Raw genomic sequence first — 25,061 nt, 5'->3', positions numbered from 1 at the left:
AACTTTGAATAAGGCGAGTTACGGCAAGCTTGGAAAAAAGCATAAACATCTGTTAGTATGATGCATTACTGTATGTCACATTGTTGGAAATCAACGATGTTCATATTTTTGCCCTAATAATGTTCAAGTCCATCACTGATTAGAGGTGTAAGCACCCCTATCAAAATAAACCAATGACTTTTGGTCACTTTTCTCCCCATATTCCGCCTGACATGCACCACACATACTTTAGTTGTACTGAGGCCCCACCGTGGCAACTGTATTGTGCCCATGACAATAAAAACAGATATCACTCCCTCCTCACTGTCACTCATCACTAACCAGTAACACTTGAAGCCCTGAATAACTTTCCAGGAACTGAGGCCCATTGACACGCTGGTTTTACTGGCAGAATACTCCACATTAACGCTGGATTTACAAAGCTGAGCAGAGCTGCCAGAAATTCACAATGCACAATACCTGATACGGATACTAACACAAGTTTCCACGAAAGAGATGTGTTTGAGCCGTCCAACCTGCCTCCAAATTAGATTCTTACTGATGCAACACCATGCCATACTTTGTTTCATCCAAGAAGTCATTTTGATATCTATTAAGCTGTTCATGATGTTGGATGTATAACAAGTTGAGCGGCTGGATGAATACCTTTCCATATTGTATTACTGTGGATTTAGATCTAGAAACGTTTTTATCCTCAGATAGTCAGATATGAGGCTCAGGTTTCTGAGTCCAAGTCTGTCTTATAAAACCATGAAAATACAACTAGCTTTCAAAAATTCAATTTACGGGAACATAATTCAGAATTTCATATGTATTCAGATGGTGCTGCTCTGTCACATGCAACAGATACACCTAACCATAAACCATTGGCTATAGCTGTGACGCGTCCTATTGTTCATTCTTACTGCAACTGAGAAATTCCCTGAGCTCTCGTGAAAAACATCTAAAACATTGGCCAAAATAACGGGTGAGCACAACATTTCATGAGGATGTTACATAACCGCGTTTGGTAACTTTATTGTTTTCATTTCATACACATGTCCAGGAACAAGGCTTGTGTCAAAGACAGGATACATGAGTTTAGTGTCAATGGACAACAGTTGAAACAATGATCAGATAAATTGTGTTTTCACTAGAGCTGATAATCAACACATAAGTCATGTTTTACTTATAACAACAAAGTTACTTTAGTGGTTCACAAGTGCAAAAATGAAATCCAACATTAAAGAACAGAATAAAGGTATGTCAATATGCAAAGGGTGGCACAATGCACAACTTCCTCACCTATAACATCAAATATTTTTTTTTCCATAACATTTTAAAGTGTCTTGGTCCTTTCAACATTTGAAAATTTGTAGGCAAGTCATCCAAGTGTCACATCAATATACCTGGCTCGGATTAAAGACAATTACAGCTGTTTGGAATTTGCTTAGCTAATGATAAGGCATTTCAGACTTCATCACCCGTAAGGCAAAAATCCAACAGAAAGCGCTCAATAGGACACAATGCACAAACATAAAGTAACATTTTCAAAGTGCATTCTACGTAACAATAAGCTGTTGAGGTACAAGACATTTGTCCAAAAGGAGAATGACGCAACGACCTTCACGTAAATGTAAACAAATATCTTCTGGTCTGTGGTTCCGCCCACATGAAGGGAATGGTGCACAGCGAGCAACGTGACAACTTTTGAGGGTGACGACAGGCGATGACAGTTTCCTATTAGCCGCGTCTTGTGGAAATAAATATATATTAAAATCGGTATGTGGCAGAAAACATGTAGTTGGTGGATAATCATTTACAACATTAAACTTTACGTATGGACATTACCGTATAATAGTTTGGGGTCACTTAAAATGCCCTTAAAGAAAAGTACTGTTTTTTTCAATGAGGATAATAATAGTTTAATCAGAAATAAGGTCTAGACATTGTTGATGTGGTAAATGACTGATGATTTTTAATGGAATGCCTACATACAGTGGGCGTACAGAGGTGCATTTCCATCCATGCATTTCATTTGGCTAAAGGATTATTAGAAAACCCTCATGTTAGCGCAGCATAACTGTTGTGCTGAACAGAGAAGCTATAAAACTGGCCTTGTTTTAAGCTAGTTGAGTATCTGGAGCATCAGCATTTGTGAGTTTGATTATACTCTCAAAATGTCCAGAAAAAGGTTTATTCTTGTTCTGAGAAATGAAGGATTTCATGGAAAACCTAAAATTGTCTGAGTGACCCCAAACTTTTGAACGGTAGGGTTAAAAAGCGTAGGTCTATGTGTTTGTAAATTTACACGTTTTAGTGTGAGTGTGTGTGTGTTGAAGCTTAATTTATGAATGTTCATTTTACTGTAAACAAATGTTAAACTAGAGCCACAATATAAGCTAATTAAAAATGTGGACTGTAAATAGTCTCTACACTGGCCCACACATTCAGTGCACAGATACGCCAACCAATGCCAGGAAAATGAAGAATGTAAAGTCCGCCAGTGGGGCATTGCAAAAAAAAAAAAGTGTATTACCAATAAATACTCAAATGGTCATTCCTAGACATTGGTTAATCTATTTTTTTTTCTGACATATAATGTACCTTGAGCTTCATTCACTCAAATTCAAACACAGTAATTCAAGTGCAACTTGACTCAATGGACTGGCTTTATGTGGCTAAACACAAAACTATGGCAGATTTTGTTTTTTTGTCAACAAAGTAGGTAGGTATAGATCAGAATTCACAACAATCAAATCCTTCATATGGAAATGCTAAAGGCTAATCCTCTACTAGAGTATCTAAATATTAACACTAAACCTGACTTCTAAAGTCAAAGGCAAGAGTAAGGGCAGATGAAGAGATTTCTTTTTTATCATGATTCATCAGCCAAGATTGAAGTGAGCCGAGAAAGTGACATTTGCTTGAGGCGCTTCAGGAAATTACATCATAACGCTATTCACTACAACAGTGTTCAGAATATTATCAACTAGTGCAGACAGGTAATAAGTATTCAAACCTAAGGTGGTTGTCTATGGTCGGCCTTAGCTGTGCGGGCAAGTTAAGACAATTTGCCTCTTTGGCTAAGCATGGATTGATGAAATAAATATCAAAAGCAACTGTTATTGACCTGTGGGATTCTGAAAAGTGGTTTGTGGCAAAGCTGAGAGAGATCCACTGGGATGTGTTGAGATTTGACAAGGAGAGGAAACAAATGTTGAGCCTGCAGACTGTAGTAACAGATGTGGAGGGCCATCTGAAGCGAGTTTAGCCAAAGCTACAGTTTTGAGAACCGGAAGTACTCGGATAAAGAGGGTGAATGTGGCACGTGTTTACATGAGAGAGGACATCAAACACAAACCAGGCACTGACAATGTAACCAAAGCTGCTTCAGATGGAGACCGTCCACAGTTGATATCAGGAACGCTCAATAGGAGACAGATTTGAGAGTGGGGCAGACATGCACTCACCCACCCTCTTTAAGAGAGGCTTGATAAGTAAAACATGGCTGATCCGCCGCTTAGGTTTGGATCTTCTCAGGGCTTTTGGACAGACTTTGCAGCAGGCTCTTCTGGAAATCCTCCTCGGATGTTTCAGGAACCAGGACCTCCAGCAGCAGGTCAAATATACAGTAAACTAGGTGTCTGTGTGGGGAAAACAAAAACGTTGCATGTCAATTTTGGTGTTCCTCTCATGAAGATGGAACTTGTCCAGGCAAATGTTCATAGACACGCACGAAAGCTACTGCAGAAATTATGAATGACTGCACCTGTTAATGTAGGGGTCCTGTAGAGAATCCAGGGCATTTTGCCAGCTAAGTTTGTACTTGTCCGAGCCCAACATGTCAGAGATCAGATCTGGAAACAAATGATAATCTAGTCACTTTACACACACAAAATCTATGTCTAGGTAACCTGTTCAATTGTCTTTTTCAATAATGCTGTCTCTGAGTAACTAAAACTACTAACTATTTATTTACCTGATTGTTGCACTTTTGTAAAAACTAAACAGCAGACAAAAATAAAACAAAGCATGATTTTAGTGCCAGTCAGTCTCTCATCACATGTAGATAATCATAATTCATTCACCATTAAACCTAGAAGGTGCACTACTACATGAATGTCTGGCTATCCCGCACAGTTACAAGTAGGTTTGTGTACGTAGAATCACAACCTCTGAAGAAAGTGATCCTACCTGGCAAAAGTTTCATAAGACACTGTAACGCTTCTTGTTTGGTGGCGTCTTTCTGCTGCGGAGTGCGGACAATTTCAGGAGCGACGGGCAGCGTTCCACCGGGCCACACGGCCTCTTGTATCACCTGCAGATACGTCACCCAGTACCTGGTGCACATCAGGTTGGCCACGCTCACGTCCAGCCATCTGAAACACAAACACAGAGAAATGCATAACTCCACTTTAGAACTCAGCTCGAGTAAGAATTATTAGGTAAGCTGAGCAATGGGCCACGATTTAAGCCTTGAGAGACTCAGACGTGAAAAGTAAAAAGGATAGGGAGTTTTGATTGCCTTAATTCTTCACACGTAGGGCAGTAAAAGGGACAGGTTAATGGTTTCAGTTTGTAATTTGCAAGTTGCAACCCATTTCAACTTTTGTTGGTGTGTGTAAAGCCAGAGTTGGATGATAAACCGCTTTGACCAATTTGACCAAAAATCCAAAAGCTTTACTGTATATAACTTCACCCAATAAATAAAACAAAACAGGAGCATTAATTTAATCCCGGGTGTTTTCACAGGTGGAAAATATCTCAAAAAGCATGTGTCCTTGTGGTGAGTGAACCTCATCTCTTAACAGGGAGTGGGACATCCCAAGCTCGTCTCCATTTCGATGTGACTAACAGTGGCCAGACATTAGGTTTAAACACATTAGGTCCTATACTTTACTTTGATAACTCGCTGCACAATACCATTGTCTGCTTGATCATTATGAGCAAGTTTGGTTTTGCTGGCCTGTTAGTTTCTGTTTTAGGTTTAAGGCACCACATAATCTGGAATGGACCACATTGTGGCTTTAAAGGTGTATCTATTAAAGTTTTAATAAACATACTATGCAACAAACATTCAAACTTCAAATTACCCTGAGATGAAGCAGATACAATAAAAATATAGCACTCTGCAGGGTTTTATGAGGCAGTTGGAGGTCTTAAGATCAAGCCCTATTAAAGCCGTACTTCATACATTAACCACTGCTAGTTCAAGGTGGACTGATCCTGGCAAAGGTTAGTTAACCTCCTAACCTTAAAATCCCTCAAAGCGACAGTTATTTAAATGTGTTGTGACCCTGTCAGCATGCCTGACCTGCCCCACACCAAACGATCCTGTCGGCAAACCTCTCAATCCATACATTCCCATGCGGATTTAAAATCATGTGGGGCCAACACTCTGGATGGGACGCTTTCCATGAATTGGTCCGCATCCCAATTGGACTTTGGGTCATGCGGTTGAGACTTTTTAGGGCCATGTGCAGTTTGCCCCTTTGTTGTAACTTGAAACATTTTTTCACACCAAGATGTCCAGAGGAGTGGAAATATCGCCCGTCGCCTACCAGACGGGGCGGGGTGGTTATTTAAAGAGTGCAAAAGCTAAAAATGACATCCCGATGTAACTTAAGCATGTCAGCATTGTATGGGTCAGGCATGTGAAGCCGGGGATACTATAGGAGGCCTACGTGCCAAACAGCAGCTTGGACAGAGAGCTGGCATTCTCCTTTTATGGTCTTCAAAAACATCATTTCTGTGATGTTTCCAGCCGACAGTAAGATGTTTAACGCTACGCAGATGCTCTTATGCAACAATGCTGCAAACCTCACAGCAGTCTTTAAGTATGAGGGACATCCTTCTGAGCCTAATGTTATTCCTATTTCACTTGTGGCCCCTAATAAAGTTATTTCATTTGTGCTGTATGTTCGCAAAGGTCTGGATGTGGCAGCTTTTTTGTAGTTTCCACTCTTTGTGAGCGTTATCTCATAGGAAAGTATGAAAGAGGCCAAACACTTTAGGCTGTGTACTACAAGAGGAAGGTGGGAACCAGCGGGGCACATTCAGGACATCGTGAACTGGATTGATGTTTTTATGGACTAAATAAATAGGTTTGTGAAAGGTGAGACCACAAATGTCTTCAAACATGATCTGGTGTTTGTCCCCTGCACTGCTAATGGACAATAATTACATCATTACTGATAATAGCCCAGTATTAGACTCGGACAAAATGAATAGCACATCATGTTACACGTGATTTCTCTCACACAAATTAGGTCTCAGCAACTTCACATAAAATGTCAAGATCTTTTTTATTGCTGGGTAAAAAATAAAAAATAAATAGCTACTGTTATTAAACTCTTAACCCCCACCTGCACGGAGCATATTTTCTCCAGTTCAGCTTTACCCAAATCTAAAAGCCTCTTCAAAAAACCTGTCAAACTAGCGACAGAAGCGAGAAGAAAACGAGGATGAAAACGCAACAAAAAAAGCGTCAAAAATGCAACAAAAATGTGATAAAAGTGTCAAAAAAGCAACAAAAAAGTTATGGAAAAAGTGACAAAAAAGTGACAAAAAAGTGACAAAAAACAACAAAAAAGCGGCAAAAAAGTAATGGAAAAAGTGACAAAAAACAACAAAAAAACAACAAAAAAGTGACAATCAGTTTAGATCAGTTTTTGTAGATCTTAGCTTTCAAAACTCTGGTCTGTAATAAGCTGTAAGCTCTCCACATCAGCTACTAGAATTGGGTAAAGCCGAACTGGAGATAATGTGTTCCGCTCAGGTTGGGGGTAAGAGGTTCAGTACCTTTAAATTTGACAGTGAGAGCAGTGGTGTTTGCACTGACCGGATTTATATTTCTGTGGAGGACATTATAAAAGCAGCATTTGTAATTTAACATGCTACCCGAACTGCTTATCTATGAAATCAAGCTTTGTGTCGTCCTCAGAAACAGAAAAAAAAAAGGGTATTTTGGTCACAGACGTTCTTCACTCAGGTGGACAATGAAGTTTATAACGTGTCTCACTTAACATTTGTTTCAAACACAGAAGAGCTCCATGAATCACAGTGTGCCCCTGTAAACCCAACATATCAACACAAGCGACAGAACACACAATGACCCCCTGACATTATCGACTCATTTACAGTCCGGGATAGGGTTTCATCGTGAATACGCTGAGGTCACAGTGAAAGCAACGGATGTGCCAACAGTGGAGTACGTGCAGTGCCTTTTATACAGTAGGCATCTCCATAAAGGGAACAGGGACTTGAAGTTGTGCAGATACATGATACATTTTTATGGAAGCATGAAATAAGGTTTTAATAATAAATAGTAAAGGGCTTTTTTATGCCCTACAATGATTAATGGGCTTCAGGATTGAACGTAGCTTTGGGAGAACAAAAAACAAATGACTTGGTGCATAATGTTCTGGATTTATTGAAGGCCGCAGAACACTTGTTTATTGCCGCACTTCGACTCCCCCCGTGTCATCTTATATTAATTCCTTTGGCAGTGTGGGCCGTATTGACACAGCGACAAAAATAAACAAATTCATTAGGTCCAGAATATTCCGGCTGGAAAACGACTGGTCCAATTAAGAGCTGGAGTGGAAAAAGTGACAAGGCGCGAGGAATCAGGAGCCCACAGAAACATTGGCCCGTGTCAATGTGGACTGAAGCTGTTAATATTGTGTGAGTTGGCAGAGGCTGAGGGCCAATGCAGGAGCACACAGGCCAGGATTCCACTTTAGAAAATTCAAGAGCATGTAATGAATGAGTGATGCTTAAACTTCAATATTGTTTGGTTTGTATGCAAAAAAAAAAAAAAGACAACAATAAGCAAATGCATAAAAAGAATATGCTCCCTTAAATAATGTGATATCAGAGCACAATGCTACGGCAAACCTGAAAAGTCTTGCCCAAGGACACAACAACACTGCCTCCACTGACCGAGAAGCAGCTGTATTTATGAGCTTGCAAAGTGTCTGGTGTAGTATGGAAAAAATGTCAGTCTCCGTGCAATAGTGTCTGCAGTGCTCTGCTTTGTTTGTCTGTATAATGTACCAGACTCAATCTTTATTTGGAGACAAACTGTGCAGGTTTACAGAGAAAGCCCAGGACAGGACGCAAAGTTAAAGCCAGTGTTTAAACAGATTAAAATGGCTGTTGGATCTGGAATGATCATCATCACCAGTCCACGCTTTAGCTCCAGACTTCTGCACATACGAACAGTACCTACATTTTTCAGACCTATTTAGTAAGAGCAAATAGTGTAAAACATAGAAACTTTAAACATATATTGAACTGGCTTTGAACGAACGCTGTTGTCCTTCCTTCCTATAAAAGACGTGACGTTTCAAAGAGTGTGATATAACCAGCGAACTGCATCCATTTAGATCTAAATGTTTATCCTGGTTTCTATTAGAGGTTCCGCTCGCAGCAAACTTTGTTAAGCAGAGATTCCTGAGAGAACAAGTGAAGAATAAGTCCATATTTATACATCCCCAGTCTCCACACATGAGACCATTTATCCAAGGACTGTTTGCAATAAGCAGGAAGCAGCAGGACAGACCCGTGTGGAGATGGACTTCCAGAACACACCATGACTAAAGAGTCTGGGGGTAAAAGGACACCAAGGTTTCTTCATATGAACGTCCTGCTACCCCTCAATGAGATCAATGCTAAGAATACTTGTCTTGTGTTGAAAGGTTAAATCAATCCCAGCAAGCTTTTCTGTATTTATCGCTATCATTATGCATCAATCTTATCCAGATGCTCCAAGAGTAATTTTTTAAGGATATATCCATGAAACCACAAGGGGTAGGTAGCCAGTACTTTAAAGCCATGATACAGTCCCGATCAAAAGGTTGGATCTTAACCAGATTTCAAGTTGAACATTAATATGCAACAAGAAGAAATTTGCGTGAGACAATGGATCATATCTAAAAAGAAGGAAAAAAATGTAACCCCCTCAAAACAGATATCAAAGTTCCAAAATGAACTCAGTACTGAGTAGCTCCACTGTTATTGTTGATCACTTCAAAACTTATTTGCAGAAATCATGCTTGATGCCAGTGTTTCCAGGCGGTGAGAGGGAACATTTCTCCAAGTTGTTAAGACAGCCTCATGAAGGGCATCTACTGTCTGGAACTGTTGTCCATGTTTGTAAACTTCCCTTGCCATCCATCCCCAAGGTTCAGTAATGGATTACGATCAGGGGAACACGCAGGATGGTCCAAAAGAATGATGTTATTCTCCTGGAAGAAGTCCCTTGTTCTGTGGGCGCAGTGAACTGTCCCATGTTTGGTCTCTCTTGTAAGGTCCACACAGGCAGTTCTGTGGCACAAGGAGACGAGGCCTTTGAAGATGTGTTTTTGTTTTAGTTTTTGAAGCTCTTCGGGCCCAGATTTGGGTCGAGGATTGTCCAGTGTCTTGACGGACGGCCAATCGAATCCTCTGGCTCAGTGCTGGTGACATTTTTTGGGTTTCCTCTTGACTTTTTTTTGTTCCAGGACCCTAAGGATCTGCTAGGACATTGAAAATGACCATCTCACTGCGTCCCACCACAGCGGTGATGGCGTGCTTGCTTTTGCCATCAGGACCTTGTGAATGTTTTACATCTTTCAGCTGGTTTCAAACTTTTGATTGGGACTGTATAAAAAAAAAATGGGGAGGGCATCTGATAGTTGAGATTGAGATTTCTAAGCAGAACAGTACAGGTAACCAGAGAAGGAAAAGGCAAGCAAGAACTGGACAATGAATTGAAAATAAATAGCAAAGACTGCAATTATTTACAGCACCCTTTGCACCCAACAAAATATTCAGCTAATGCAGTTTTAGTTAAGCAGTTTATTTCAGTCATCTCTCAAATATTAGCGCTTCTGGACATGCAAAACGCAGGGAGTTGTATCTTGATTTTGAAGCATGAATTGCAGATCTATAAGACGAATTGTTATGCATTCTCTACATGATAAGGATAAAGAAAAGGTGCAGAGTGTCTGTGATGATCAAGTGTAAAGATTTGGTGTGGGCCAGGTGCTGAGCAAAACCAGTAAAACCAGGTCAGTGAGGAGATGAGGAGTAAAATTAGAGTGTCCATGTGCAGCTGATGAAGTGTTAATTGTGTTGCTTTAACGCCCAAGCATTACCGGGAATAGACAGACACTTCTAAGATTATCTTACATCTGTTTATGTTCCAGACAGTATTTGTGGACATACGAGAGGGCAACGGAATGTCTGAGGATAAATTAAGCTCTTATTTAAAGAATAGCTTTGTTGATATTGAGTTTATGGTGTATCATTGTGAGTGTTTCTTAATCATGTATAAAGAGACAGAAAAATAAAGGTGTGGTCGCCTGCTGCTCCTGACAGGATGGCATAACGCAGATGGTTCTCTTGTAAATTTGATTAAAAGTGCTTTAGTAGCTCTGGTCTTGATGTTTTCACAATAATATACCTATGCCCCTGACATGTGTGCAACTGTGCTGGACCCTGGAACTGATTTTGTTATATCACAGAACTCATCCCATACTCGCAGGGAGGACTCAGGACATCCATTTACCAGTCTATGCCACAAAAACATCTATCAGACTTCGCCTCTACTGTCATCACCACTGCAGCCTTCTGGCCAGAACCACCAGGATTACTTTTCCCTTTGGCGCGTGCAACCTCACAGATTTGTTTTGTGACATTTTAACAAGCGCACACATGCACAGAAAGAGTGCTTTCAAACAATTAGGGGTGACAAATGCCAAGTAACACTATATGAGAGATTGTGGTTGCGAACGGTTCGGTCTGTACGAAATTTGTGCTACCATTGAAACCGCTGTAGTTGTTTTCCAGCGCTATACGGTCAAATTGTTATTTTTCAAGTTGAGACGAAAGCACTCAAGTGATGGTTAGCTGTCGACATGTGGGCTCAATTTGGTTTTGTGCGGACACATGAGTACAAAGACAGTATAAATAGGGAACATAATGTCTGGGTGAATATCTATTGACTTCCATGTATTTGGTGATATAACCATAAAAGGCATAGGAAAGTTAAGGTATGCAAAAAGCTCATCAGCTCAGGTCAAGCTTAATAAAAACAATTATTCAGGCTCCGTCCACCGTCCAAAACTATGCATGTGGAAGGTGAATTATTTAGTCAATTGTACATCAATAATAAATGGTGACAGGAGCTCATAAACTGGAGTGTCTTTGTACCTTCACACAAATGTATTGAAGGAGGAAAGACCAGACTCAGCCACATAGTTTACCACAATCGACAGTGGGAAGTGATTGAAAAATGGTCTCAAAATGGTGTGTGCATGTAAGCATACATGTCCCTAAATGGGAAAAGGCTGAAGGAATGAACACTCACCACATACTTACTTCTCATTAAAACATGCACTTGCTGTAATCTTACAAAGGAAATAGTTGGAATACCAATAATATTAGATACAGTATAATAAAAATCAGCCTAAACAACCCGGTGTCCAGTAATGACCCCGAGGGAGTTTTCAAACTTACCATTTAAGGTTGACAGACAAAAGTATAACTGGATTGTGTCTGAGCCAAAATAAACTTAAGGTAATCTTTCAACCAATAAGATGTCACGCCAGAGGAATGCCTCTGGAGAAAAGGGATGCTTTGGTAACAGTGTCCTCCGGCTCAGGTGAAGCAGTGAAACAGACACCAGTGAGAAGAGGGCCACCACATGACTTCATCCTACGGCTGCTGCCTTATTTAACTGTTAATAAGTCCAAATCACTCGGCTCCAGCTAAGTTTATCAAAGCCTGAGCAATAATGAACCGTGTGATGTATCCCAGAGGAGCAACAGAGTGTTGATGCAACTGACTGAAACAAATTGGAGAGGCTTTACTAGTGGCACCGGGCGCGAGAATGACATATCATCTGAGAGTTATTTTCAAAAAGCAAAACAGAAATGAGCAAACAAAACAAAACAAAAACACGGTGATAAGTTAACGGAGATTTTGCACCATAAGTTTATTACGAGGAAGCGACTATGCCACATAAAAATCTCAGACCATTCCCTCTTCCTCTTTGTGTGGGTTTCTGGGGTTTCCAATATGTTTTGTCTTTACAGGAATTAAGAAGCAGAGTGACTTACAGAAAGCAAATTTGTCATGGATTTTTTAACGTCTCACCACACTCAATTTAAATAAATGATTCAGCAGAGTTGGAATGGGACAGAGTTGAGTTAAGCAAAATTCTGCGGCAACAGTTGCACAATACTGTTTAATACTGGCTTTAGTGAATGTAATTCTGAAGAAAAGTATGTTTTTGTTGTGAGTGGTATAACCTTAGAAAGGTGATATAACATCGATATGAAAACCTCAAAGTAAATGCAGCCTGTTAACAAACGTGATAGTGACATGACACAGGGCCTACATCCAGCTTTAACAATGTGGCGGATAAACCTGATTCAGTGATATCTAAGAGGGTCTCATCTCTGCGGCATCTGGTGCGGGATGGCCCATCTCCACTCCAGCAGAGCTTATAGATGGTGCACAGTTATGTAATAGCCACCTTTTCCGTACAACAGGCTTTCCTTCCCCCATGCACAAGACTATCATTATTCTTTAGCCCACCCAGCCGCCCAGAGGTACATGCTTTTGCCTTTTGCTCCGTGTCTGGCGCAAAAAGCAGATATGTCAGGACAGGAACGCCCCATGAGTGTGAAAACAAGCACCCGTGTCAAAAATCCTCTTCCCAAAAGCTAAGGTATTCCTGTTCTGGGGCTAATCATCATGTACTTTACAAACTTTAATCTCACGAGTCCTGTCAGTGTGATTTATGAGCTCTTCATCGAGTAACAAGGCATCAGATCTTGCGTTGTGTAGTAACATTACGGATGTGTCACTCAATGAGGAAGAAGATAACGCCAAAATGGAATCTAGGGATAGCTAAAGCAAACATGGACACAATGGGTACTCCTCCCAAGTTCTGCCATTTTATGCAAGAAAGCTTTGGTGTAGCATACAGGTTCATAGGTTTCATTATGACATCATATCTCTTATTATAGATGAGGTTTACTGTGAGATGAGGTGACAAAAGGCCTTGTTCACCAGTGTGAAATCCAAGCTACTGTCTGTCAGAGCCGCTCCCTTGGTATTAATTAAAGGTGCACTACGGTCAGTGACAGGCAAAGCACGAGACAAAGATTGAGTGAGTGAGACCTTTCTGCGTGACAACCGCTGACAAGCCCTAAGTCCTGCAGCTCACCCTTCATCCTCAGCTTCATCATCAAGCTGTCAGCGAGCTCTACTGATGCCTGTCTCTTGTTTGTGGAAGTATTAATAATGTAATTTAGTAACCAGAAATAAAGAATGGTGTCACTGGGCAATGGGGAGCAGGTGTGGAAACAACAGTCGCAATGATGTACTTTGAAACATGCAATTTTACTGGTAAATGCGTAAACACATAAAACCTGGTCTAAAAAACATGTTCTGAATGCATGATTCTTGTGTTATGAAGCAGATTTCTGTCTTCTCTAATGTTTTAAATGTACACTGTTAATTTAATCTAGGCTTTAAAGCATACTGATCTAATTGGAATAACTTGTGTTTATATCAATCCTTTGTCACCAAATATAATCCATAATAATGACTATAAGAAAAATGCTTTGGACCTCACCACAAAAAAAAAGTAAAAAGCTGAGACAATACAGCTGCACTGTTACATCTACAGACAACAGTTTGGCTCCTGGTGCAGTTTCCATATACACTCATTTTTAAGAGAAAGAGACTGTATTCATCTTCAACTGTCCCACTTTCCAGCCTATAAAATCAGACGTGTCAGCCTCACGTGGCCCCAATTTATAGCAGCAGAGAGAGACCTGCATTTGGCCTGTGTCTCTCAAACACTTCCAAATTCAATAGAGACAAATGCATTTGAGCCTCACAGAGGCATAGGTAAGGTTTCTCTACTGCCTCCAGCTTCCACTTGACTTTTGAAACGCCTGTGAGTTTATGTAATAACCTCCCCATCTGCACTGACGTAGAAAACAATACATTTAGCACCACATCAGAAAGACTTAGCAATTCAGGTCTAGAAACTGCATTTGGCAAGTTTCAATCATCGTCGTGCCATATTTTATGCATTATTAAAAATAAATATGACAATGTAACCTTTTAGGGCTGCAATAGTTTGATTTTTCCCCACAAATGTAACAGATCACAGGTTACCAGTTGTTAGCGCAGATGGATGAGATGGAAAGGGTAGTAATGCCCAGTGCGAAATGATATGCAAGTCACACTTAATTTGATCCCCCATTCCCCCAATTCTCAGAGAAAGATTAGATCTGATATAATGGTGTTTAATAAAAGTGTTCTGGCAATTGTTTTGGCCTGTTCCCCGAATCCATCATATCAGACCAAAAGTATTCCTGAAACTTCTTCTTTACAAATGAAGCACTGGTCACACTATGGGGGAGTGATTTGCAGTGGCGACACAAAACAAGAAAATGCACTAATCTTACCAACAATCTCCTTGGTGACTCCTCACAACACTAAATAGATTGGTGCCTTGGCAAATGAGAAAAAGTGTACAAATACTCAAATGCTTGCTCTGGTTCCCAATATCTGTGGCCCATTACAGCCTTGTAAATGCAATACACTTTCTATAAAGGGCTGTTTACATTCTGGATGTCTCATTTCCAGTGCAGTGAAAACCGGTGACACCACACTTAGAGCCATCACAGACTTGTTGACAGACTGCTGCCTCTTATAGATGAGGCCACACAAAGGCTCATCTCATCTTGGGTGCTTGGCTAGCCAACCTTTAAATAAAGGACCAAGAATCATATTGGAGGTGATACTCCTGGGAGCGTGAGGTCACCACACTAACACCCAAGAGCATCTTCTGCATGTTCAATTCACTGTGACAGGATTGATTCGGTTAATGGCAGATGGTTTTCTGAGCTTTGCAAACACTTACAGTATAAATGTGATCTCAACAAATGCAGTAATGCAACTGTATGGCAACACTGTGCAACAAACATTGTGTCAAATGATGTCATAATTAAAGCGTAGACCTGAACAGTGTCATGAAAAGTGTTTAGGAGACCGAAAGTAGACAGAAAGTTCATGCGCTTTCAGGAACTACTAAAACGTTATGAAATTGCACTATGCGTGGTGTTGCTGGAGTGAAGCTGCGGAAAATCTCACAATAAAAGTCAGTATTAGCTCAGAAAATCTCCCAGCGTTGTTTGAAAGTTATGTAAAAAGGTGAGTAATTCACAATGCTGTTGCCAAAGCAGAACCTAAGCTTTTCAGCGTCTCATTCTACTGTAATTCACCAACAAAAGCAAAAGTCCCATATATTTTACTACTTTCACTGCAAACTAAAACACATTTTGACCTCATTTAAATTAGCCAGTTCTCACACAGGCTAACTCGAGTGAGATGAGTCAGTAAGGGCATCTGGCATAAGAAGTACAGCATGTCAAACAACCATCACTAAAGGAAAGAAATCAGGGGTGAGCGATGATTTTTTACCAGGGGCCACAAGAGTAACCTGAATTGAGTTAGAGGGCCGCACCAACGATAACTTAAATGTAATTGTAAATATTGTAAAAAAAAAAAAAAAGACAAACTAACAGAATGGATGTAAAGTGCCCCTTTGTTAACTTTACAAATCAGACGCTCTTCTCTCTGCTCCTTTTCATTCAAACTGCATTTGGTTTAGCGGTTTTGTTGTATATCTCTTAATGTCACTTTTCAATGAATTAAAAAAAGAAAAAAGAAAAAAAAGAAAAGAGAAATACACTTTGGCAAGGGATGGTAATGTTGCCTCTGATATACCACTACACACTTCAGTGTGGCAAATGCCCAAACAAATGATTTAAATCATGGAAAGAGAGTCGAGGGCCAGACAAAATTCCTTAGGGAGCCGGGTCCGACCCATGGGCCGCAGTTTGCCCACATCTGAGTTACGTGCTAGAAAAGAAAAGAAAAGAAAAGAAAAGAAAAGAAAAGAAAAGAAAAGAAAACGAAAAAGAAAAGGAAAAAAAGAAAAAGAAAGACTGCAGCGTGTTTCTGAACTTTCAAAATGCTTTCCTCAAGAGAGCGAGACAGAGAATCCCCATTTTATGACTTTGGCCAAACTCACAGTTACAGCACAAAGGTTAAAAACATCCCATGAGGCCGAGACAGTCCTTCACAGTCTACTGACAGCTCTCAAAGCAATATACTGACCAGACACACAGCAGCCAAGTCAGCATTTACAAGGAGCACCTTTTACAGCTAATACATTACTCAGCTATTGCGTTGTTATTTTTTTAATGAGGCTGAACAGATGAATAACTGGAAGTTGCAATGGTATTACACAAGTGCTGAAATGTGCTAAAATACTCACTAAATGCATTAGTAGTAGTTCCAAATAACATTTTGCCATTTTATAAACGGCATATTAATTATTTGTAATGAAGATTTTTACTCCACTTAACCCAAAGGAGAAGTGATACAATTGTGTGGAGATCTCTTCTAGACTGGTCTGGCTTTTGTTGCGAAAAAGTACCACCCAACGTCATTGCAAAGGTGTCATTTGTTATTTTCTTATTGTCCTTTTAATGTGATCTCTACATTAACACATATTTTCTTTGTCATTGTGCCATTACTTAGCTCAATGTAAGGTCAACAAAGACCCCTTTTCTTGACTGTGAATCACTTTGCACATTGCAAAAGTGCTTTCAAAGGAACATCAAGCCCTTGTTATGTCTGCTCGTCCCCGTCTACACTGCTATTACTGTATGAGTTGGTTTCATGTTATTGTCCCGCCACTGTCACCTGTTGAGGAGCGTGCCAAACAGCAGTCGGATGGTCCTCTGGATGTTTTGGGTGCACAGCCAGCTCCATTGCTCTCTCATCAGCAGACACAGGATGTCCAGCGTCACTTCTGCCAATGCCGTCTCGGACACTGCGTCCAAAAAATGCACAACAGCTCACGTACAGAGGTCATACAGGGATCATGCCATTACTGCAAGCCAAAGTTGCATTAGTACTGCCATCCTGTGGTCAACTGCACACATTACACGATTAGGAGTCAGAATATGTGTGTAAATTATCACATCTCTTTCTCTTTCTGACAGAACCCCTTGCACTGTGTGTGGGAGAATCACAGGGAGAGTCTGTGTTCTACTTGTATTTCTATATTTGATTATTAACCTCTTAACCCCCACCAGAACCAAGCACATTTTCCTCCAGTGTGGCTTTACCCAAATTTACAAGCTTCTTGAAAATAAAAAGTGTCAAAAGAGCAACAAAAGGAGATTAAAACAAGAATGAAAATGCAACAAAAGCCACAAAAGAGCAACAGAAAAATGTCAAAAAGCAATGAAATTATCGCAAAAATGTCATGCAAAAGCAATGAAAATAAAAGTGTCGCAGCAATAACACGAGGAAAATTATCCGTTTAGATGAGTTTTGTAGGTCTTAGCTTTCAAATGAGCCACCTTTTAAATGTGGATAAAGCTGAACTAGAGAAAGTGCTCTTGGTTAAGGTGGGGGTTAAGAGGTTAACATTTATCACTACTGTTCTAATGGTTTTGCTTATTTATAATCTATTTAATTGATGTTTTAAATTGTTATATTTATAAGATGTTAGCAACTGTTCATGGTCACGCGGTTGGCGATAGGACGTGAACAGAAAGTGACTTGAGTCTTAGAGGAAGTACGGCGACAGTGTGGGTCATGAGTCATGTGATTGGTCAGGCACAGGAAACCGAGGCAGAAAAAAAAAAAAATCAGGATTAGCTACACAAGCATTAAGAGCTAATACGAGAGAGATTAAGATTTGCTTTCACAGTTGGCTGCAATTAAACCTCATTGATACATTCCATTGCACCAAAACCCTTGATGTTCTGCCCTTACCAGATTCTTCGCTGGACTTCTCCCTTGAGCCGTTGTTTGAAGAAGGTGCCGTTTCTGAAGCAGCGGGACTCTCAGCGGTGTACGAGTCTTGTCTTAAGGCCAGTCTCTCCCGATCGGAGATAAAGGCTTCCAGATCTCCCAACGTCATGCCGTTCAAAACCTGCAAAGGGGATTGTAAAATAACATTCCAGTTAACAGGTCGGAAAAAAAACGGAAAATGGAGATGAGTGTAGTTATTTAAATGGTAAGGAGAGGCAAGGGAAGTTAATTTATAGGGCACAATTCATACACAAAGTAATTCAAAGTGCTCCAGAGAACAGCAATGTATTAAAATAAGACGACATCCGAAAATTAATTTTAAAAGTAAATTAAAAGCAAAGGCTGCAAGTGAAATACTTTCAGTTGGCATCATGCAGAGTTAAACAGAACCGTTTTCAGCCTGGATTGGCACATTGTTAGTGTTGAGTCCAGACTCTGGGGACTAGCAAGAGACCACTCCCTGAGGCTCTCAAACCCCTAGATGGAACTATATTCTCTGCAAAAACTAACTTACAGTGCGTGTCTGGTCAAAGCTGAAGAGGGGTGGTGGTGGTCTAACATCTGAGCCATTCATCAAAGGGACAGTTTTGGTTGAAAACTTCAGTCGAGACCTGAGAAAAAGAACGGAAATTAGTCTAGAATATTGTTGTTCACAAAAAATGCCAAAAGCAAATTGTAAAGTAATATCTGTGGTCTTGTGTCTGGAGTCATACTTGTTTTTCTTGTCCGTGGTCATTCTCACACCGTCCGCCTCATCTGTGTCGTCTGTGGGACTCTGAGGCTCAGAACGGGGAAAAGCCGTCTTTAGTGTATCCACGATAGCATTCACCATCATCTATAAGCAGACAATAGATACGTTACACACAGCTTTGCGAGAACTTCAGAGCATTTGGGATGTTTGTTATAAAAAAACCTTGTCTATACGAGATGTTATAAAAGGCTTCTTCACAAAAGCAATCCTGGCATCTGTATTTAGAGCCAGAAACTCCTGCATCTCCTCACTGTTGGCGATTTCAGGAATCATACAAAGTTGCTGTGGAAGATGAAAAAAAAATGACATTTGATAAGTTAGCAATATGTTTGATATTTCTGTCGAACATTGTAAAAGCACACACTTTCAAAAAAGCCTCCAGCAATCCTTTCCTGGCCTCTATCTTGTCGCTGTCCATGTTTCCAAATGGCATGTCGGGAAATATTTTCTTAGGACCCTTCACCCCTAAAATTATGGACGGAAGTGCTTGTAAGTATTCATGTAATAAAACCAAACTTTCACGTAATTTGGAACCTTTGATGAGTTTCCTGAGGTCGGACCTCTCCTCCAGTCGTGTCTGCAGGTTCAAAAACTCGCTGTATCGTCTGTTGACCATGTGGTAAGCAATTTGTTGAGCCGCTGAGGGACTGTCAGAGCCTGATGGCGCCTCTGCCTCTTCAGAGATTGTCTGCATGCTTTCTTGGTTTTCACAACCCATCGCTGTCTCATACTATAAAATGGGATAGTCATTAAACTCACTGCACAAAATCTATATACATCCAAAACAGTCTACAGATGTTTTACATTTGCTTCTGATACTTTCCATTTCCAAGACATACACCATGTGATTACTTTCTACTAGATTTGCATATAGTTTTTCTTTTAATTTCAAGCTCCTCATTTTGTTTTTCAAATTCATAATAAGGCTTTAAAAGATCATTACTTTGATAGTGTAGAGGGTGTAGGGGTGTGAGCCAGTGCCGCGGTGCTCCTTGGCGGTGATTGTGCCTGTGATGCGCAGGTTCTGAATCATGACTGGTCCTTCAGGGCTAATCAGGGGCTCAAAACTGAACGAGCCGATGGGAGAGGTGATTTGGGAAGGACTCACTGCTGTCAGCTCATTTGGGCTGGTCAGTCCGGCTTGCTCTACCCCCAGAGGGAGATCTCTGTTTGGGTTAAATGGCGGCATAAGGCCCTCCCTGTCTAAATCCTGGTTGTTGCTTGTTGTACCTTCTGTTTTCAATAAGACACAACCATTACTGTCTTCTACAGGCTGTGAATTCACCAACACTTTAGGGCAAGGACCGTCTGCAGCGTCTTCTAAGTCAATCTCATTGTTCCTAGCTGCCTCTTTCGTCTTGTCGCCCATGCCGTTCTCTGGACCAGTCAAGGAATCAAGGGAGCTTTGTTGATGGTCGGTCAATGGGGAGTCTAAATCCGAGTCGGTCTCTTGGTAAAATGGGTTTGATTTACTTCCACGCAGGTAATGCCGCAAAAAGGGTTGAACTGTTTCATCTTCTTCTATGTTTTGTGGGATGTCCAAATCATTACAGTCAAATTCATCAAACATCGTGAGCTCTGGCGCAGGCATCACCGCATTATTGGGCACTTCTCTTTCTATCTCTGCCTCTACCTCAATATTTTTCTGTGTTTCTTGTGTCAGGTCACACAGAGCAGGCGTGGATTCAACAGCCGGTAGATGCGATGTTGTATTTTGTATTTTGTCGTCTGTGGCGTCCGGTTGTGTGCCGGTGTTTCCAAATAATGTAATCACAAAGAGGTTCAACCAGTCTGGGTCAGACAGTCTGTCTATCAGCGGGAGCATTACATTGGAGGTTATGAGCTCTCCGACAACAAAGCGCCCACTGCGGGTTTCTAAGTGTGGGGATGGCACCAGCACATGCAGCAGCAAATCCACTAATGCCCTCATGTAGTTTATCTCCATGCCTTTACTGGTTGTAGCAACGTGTGGCGGCGTGATGCTGGAGTAGGCTCGCCACATCCTCTCGCTGTCCCATTTCCCCCGCCGCTGCTGTTCAGGCACAAGTTGTTTGGCTTTCAAAAAATCTTGCAAGTGGCATCCATAAAGATCCATTATTTTCTGGGTCAACTCCTGCAATGAAATATGTATATGTTAGATATATATATATATATATATATTTTTCCATTTGTACACTGATAAAAATGAGCATAACATTTTAGGCAAACTGTAGTTCTGTTCTTCTGGGATTTTTCAAATGTATTGTGAATCATCTGTCACCTGTTCCATTGTTCATTTGAGAGGAACATGAGAGCTTCAAGTTTACTGATTCTGTATAGTGTTGAGGCTTTACAAAAAGCATGATCTTCCTGTCCACTTGTCTTTTTTATCTGACTGTTGTGATAGATATCTCAAACTGGGAACAAAAGAGCTGCTGCTCATTTAGCTCACATTTTGTTTAAAATGATCAAATCTCTTAAAATCTACGTAAGACGTTGACTTATTATGATCACAATCGGACAATTTCCCTCTCATCTAAGAAGCTTTGTTAGCACTGAAGATCTTTGTTTTGGCAATGTCTCAGACCCAATAGCACGACCGTGCCTTTGAGACTGGGGTCTTGAATTGGAGCAAAGAAAACTGATGTACACAGAAGACAAAGATCAATAGTGTTGACAAACCTGTTTGCGAAACATCTGCAACTTTCAACTTTAAACAACATTAAAAGTATCAAGTACTTTATCAAAAAGCACTACCTTCCTGTCCACCTGTCTGGCTCGTCTCTTTAGCTCCATGGCCATAGAGATCATGGCGTCATGTACATCGGACTCAAAGCCTTTCTCAGTGGACACAGTGGAGTACCAGGATGTCACAAAGTCTCGGATAATTTTAATCACTGTGTTGTGTATTTCCTGGTCCAACTGCTGCTCATCCTCCTCAGATAGAGTAATCTGAAAAACATATATTGCCTTAGAAATGAAGACAAAGAACAGATTTTTTTGAAGGAAGCATTAATTGGGTTCAATATTCTAGTTTCAGGTTAAATGCTAAAAGTTTATCTATAATATTGGCTGATCAAAAGCACACACGTGGGTCTATCTTTGCATGGCCAGCCATCCACTCCTGCTTTTTGTATGTGTTCAAAAGAAGGACCCGTCTTTGTAAAGAATAGGAAAAGCGTATGTCTAGCCTTTTTCCAATAGACTACTCTGCATGGAAACTGTACTTGAAAAATAAAAATAGAGAGTGATGCAAATTTACCTGGTCGACTGAGATAAACCTCTCCAGATGAAGGACAGTGTTGGAATCCAGTGCAGCCTGAGAGCCGAGCCAGCCCCCGAGCACCACCAAGAGGCTAGTGAAGACACAAAGCAGCCAGATGTTCACCAGCAGGTGGAACAGTACCAGCCAGGCCAAAAGCACACCAACACCCAACAGGCTCTTCTGTCCCAACACCTCAGCCATGGTGTCCTTAGCGTGTGAGCTCACAGGTCAGGACATCCTCTCACCTGGAAGGATCATCATCATTAAGTGCATTAGAAACAAAACAGTATGATTATAGAAAATCACCATCGCTGGAAATAACAACACATTTGATTCGTGAGATTCATGAAAATTAATTTGATAGAAAAATGAAAGTGGGACATTGTGTGTTTGAGCTCTGGAACGTATGTCCATGTGTCATGACGGCGGACTGCATGTAAAGCACTATTTTCTTGCTTACTAGTCTGAAGAAAGGAGAACAAATGAGGACGAATAACGTATTAAAATAACGTGAAAACCGCTATCTCAGCTGTCTTTGATCGCCGTCTATTCTATTCCGGAGGGTGCATGGAGCATTCATCCACCTTGATTACATATATACATGTTTGCAACTGAACAAAAAACAAATAAACAACTGTACAGTTTGTAAAACAATAAGCGGCATTGAACAAGGTTTAGTGCAAATAGACATTTACAAGCGCGTGCTATGTACGCAGCTAACACAGAGGCGAATCAAGCATGATTCATGTCAAATACAGTAATATTGAATAAGCTACTTCTTTGTTTTTATAATAATAACATAACATAATAACATTAACCGACCGCATTTGCTGCAAATCCAGCAGAACGTTGTTTTAGATCGTCTGGTGCTAGGTTATCTGGTCAAACAGCTGGCGCGTCAGCTGTGTTGACGATAGGCTACCACGCTACCTAACGAGACTCAACAACGCTTATATTTCGTCTCAAACAACATATCCGATTGTCTCCTCAGTGCTCACCACTCCAATGCACCCTTACCTTGACATCGATTCAGTTAAATGGACGCTGGCGCTCACAGAGAAGCCATGTGTTCGGTTGAAAGTAGACGAGCATGTCCCAGTTGATTCAGCCAAAGGTCTCAGCTGCTAATGCAAATTAGGAGCAAAACAGCTGTTTGTGGGCGTGTCCTTTTGGGCCACCATGATGAAACCAGTCAATGAAACTAACATTTCTTATGTGATCTGTCTGATCATTCTTCCACATTATGCTTCATTAAGAGTGTAGCTGAGTGGCTGCTTCCTTTAGACCTGTGCAATTTCCATTTTCATTTGCAAAGACAAGAAAAACGACGTGTAGAATAAATGCAATTGAGAAATATTGGTTTTAGCCATATTTGTTCTGTTGTTGGTTGGTGCGACAGCTAAGGTCATGGACTCTGATGCCAGAGGTTGCTGGTTCGATACCAGCAAAGGAAGATCACAAAGATTTATTGATTTCAGATACAGTTCATCGACAATTGATTTGTCTTTACTTATCCCCAAGAGCACCCCTCACCCCCACCCCCACCCACGTCAGAGTGGAGGCTAGGCAACACAGCCACAGGTGCCCTGCTGTGGATGCTTGTAGAGCAGGGAGAGATCGGTCGAGCCTCTTTTTTGTCTTATACATAGGGAAATGCACTTTTATTTGAATACAAAGAAGAATATCAGTGGATGTCCTGCATAGAATGGCGCGTGTGTGCTTGTAGAATTCGCATAGCTGGTGAAAAATAAACCAATTGTCGATGAACTGTATCTGAAATCAATACATCTTTGTGATCTTCCTTTGCTGGTATCGAACCAGCAACCTCTGGCATCAGAGTCCATGACCTTAGCTGTCGCACCAACCAACAACAGAACAAATATGGCTAAAACCAATATTTCTCAATTGCATTTATTCTACACGTCGTTTTTCTTGTCTTTGCAAATGAAAATGGAAATTGCACAGGTCTAAAGGAAGCAGCCACTCAGCTACACTCTTAATGAAGCATAATGTGGAAGAATGATCAGACAGATCACATAAGAAATGTTAGTTTCATTGACTGGTTTCATCATGGTGGCCCAAAAGGACACGCCCACAAACAGCTGTTTTGCTCCTAATTTGCATTACCAGCTGAGACCTTTGGCTGAATCAACTGGGACATGCTCGTCTACTTTCAACCGAACACATGGCTTCTCTGTGAGCGCCAGCGTCCATTTAACTGAATCGATGTCAAGGTAAGGGTGCATTGGAGTGGTGAGCACTGAGGAGACAATCGGATATGTTGTTTGAGACGAAATATAAGCGTTGTTGAGTCTCGTTATGTAGCGTGGTAGCCTATCGTCAACACAGCTGACGCGCCAGCTGTTTGACCAGATAACCTAGCACCAGACGATCTAAAACAACGTCTCGTGAGCTCTGATGTTGACAGCCCCTTCGTTTCAAATGTTTACTTCCGGTATAATGACGTCAGCACACTTTCTATTCGCTAAAAGTGAAAGGCACAAGGCTGCTGTGTTTTTGTATGGATATGATACACAGTGTTATATTTAATAAAACACAATCTTGATCACTGTACTGCATAGAACATATCTACATGTGGCAATACAATTGATTTATAGCTAAAAAACACTCAATAGGGCAGGTCATATGATTTACCATGTGAAGCTGAAATATTATCCATTAACATTACTGACCTGTGTCAGTTCAGTGACTTGTGTTTTATAGGTTTGTGACAAAAGGGTGGAATAAATACTGCCCCTAGACCCCACACTCTGCTGCATCAGCTCCTCTTTCTGCAGAAATTATATAACAGTTGCGGGACATGAGCTACACACACAAGTCAGGTAAGGTTTTTGAAAATAAATGAAAGGAAAATTACAACATATTGGCATTTGGTGAAATTTGCATGTGCTGGTGGAAATGATGTTAACCTAAGCTCCTATGGTTACACTTGTTGTACAGTAGTAGTTTGCAGTTGTATAGAGCCAAAACAGCTTAAAGAACTGTAGGATTTTTTGGAACATTAATCACCACAAAGTGAAAATTTGGTTTTGTAAATTGACATTAAATTAAGACAATAAAGCTGTAAATTTGAAGTTTTGAAGGATAGAATCAGGAGGACATATTCAACTTCAATGTAGAATAGAGTTCAATAATTCACTTACAGTTCTTTCACCA

The 25,061-nt window shown here is 40.7% G+C and overlaps 1 protein-coding gene across 2 annotated transcripts; it reads right to left on the bottom strand.

Moving 5' to 3' along the window:
- Positions 1-2,642: 2,642 nt before the first annotated feature.
- Positions 2,643-24,353, bottom strand: snx19b (sorting nexin 19b). Of its 2 annotated transcripts, XM_079572381.1 has the most exons (16): positions 24,290-24,353; positions 22,707-22,734; positions 21,882-22,129; positions 21,377-21,571; positions 19,584-20,753; positions 19,175-19,370; positions 19,005-19,105; positions 18,803-18,922; positions 18,603-18,724; positions 18,404-18,500; positions 17,851-18,010; positions 16,768-16,897; positions 4,177-4,361; positions 3,962-3,985; positions 3,752-3,839; positions 2,643-3,626 (listed from the first exon to the last, which is right to left on the bottom strand). In XM_079572381.1, the coding sequence occupies exons 3-16, from the start codon at positions 22,083-22,085 to the stop codon at positions 3,503-3,505; spliced, it is 2,916 nt and encodes a 971-aa protein (XP_079428507.1). In that variant the 5' UTR covers positions 22,086-22,129; positions 22,707-22,734; positions 24,290-24,353; the 3' UTR covers positions 2,643-3,502. The 2 variants fall into 2 exon arrangements, with proteins under 2 accessions (XP_079428507.1, XP_079428508.1); XM_079572382.1 differs by lacking the exon at positions 3,962-3,985.
- Positions 24,354-25,061: the final 708 nt, after the last annotated feature.

The sequence above is a fragment of the Gobius niger genome (genome assembly GCF_951799975.1).
Source record: "Gobius niger genome assembly, chromosome: 1".
Lineage (NCBI taxonomy): Eukaryota > Metazoa > Chordata > Actinopteri > Gobiiformes > Gobiidae > Gobius > Gobius niger.
The sequence above is the reverse complement of the archived record's forward strand: the minus strand, read 5'-3'. Positions and strand labels throughout refer to the sequence as shown.

Coding starts and splice junctions, on each gene's coding strand:
- snx19b (XM_079572381.1), bottom strand. CDS start 22,085: ATGGCTGAGGTGTTGGGACAGAAGAGCCTGTTGGGTGTTGGTGTGCTT. Junction 21,572..21,881: donor GGTTTATCTCAGTCGACCAG/GTAAATTTGCAT, acceptor TATGTTTTTCAG/ATTACTCTATCTGAGGAGGA. Junction 18,923..19,004: donor TGCTGGAGGCTTTTTTGAAA/GTGTGTGCTTTT, acceptor CATCTTCCACAG/CAACTTTGTATGATTCCTGA.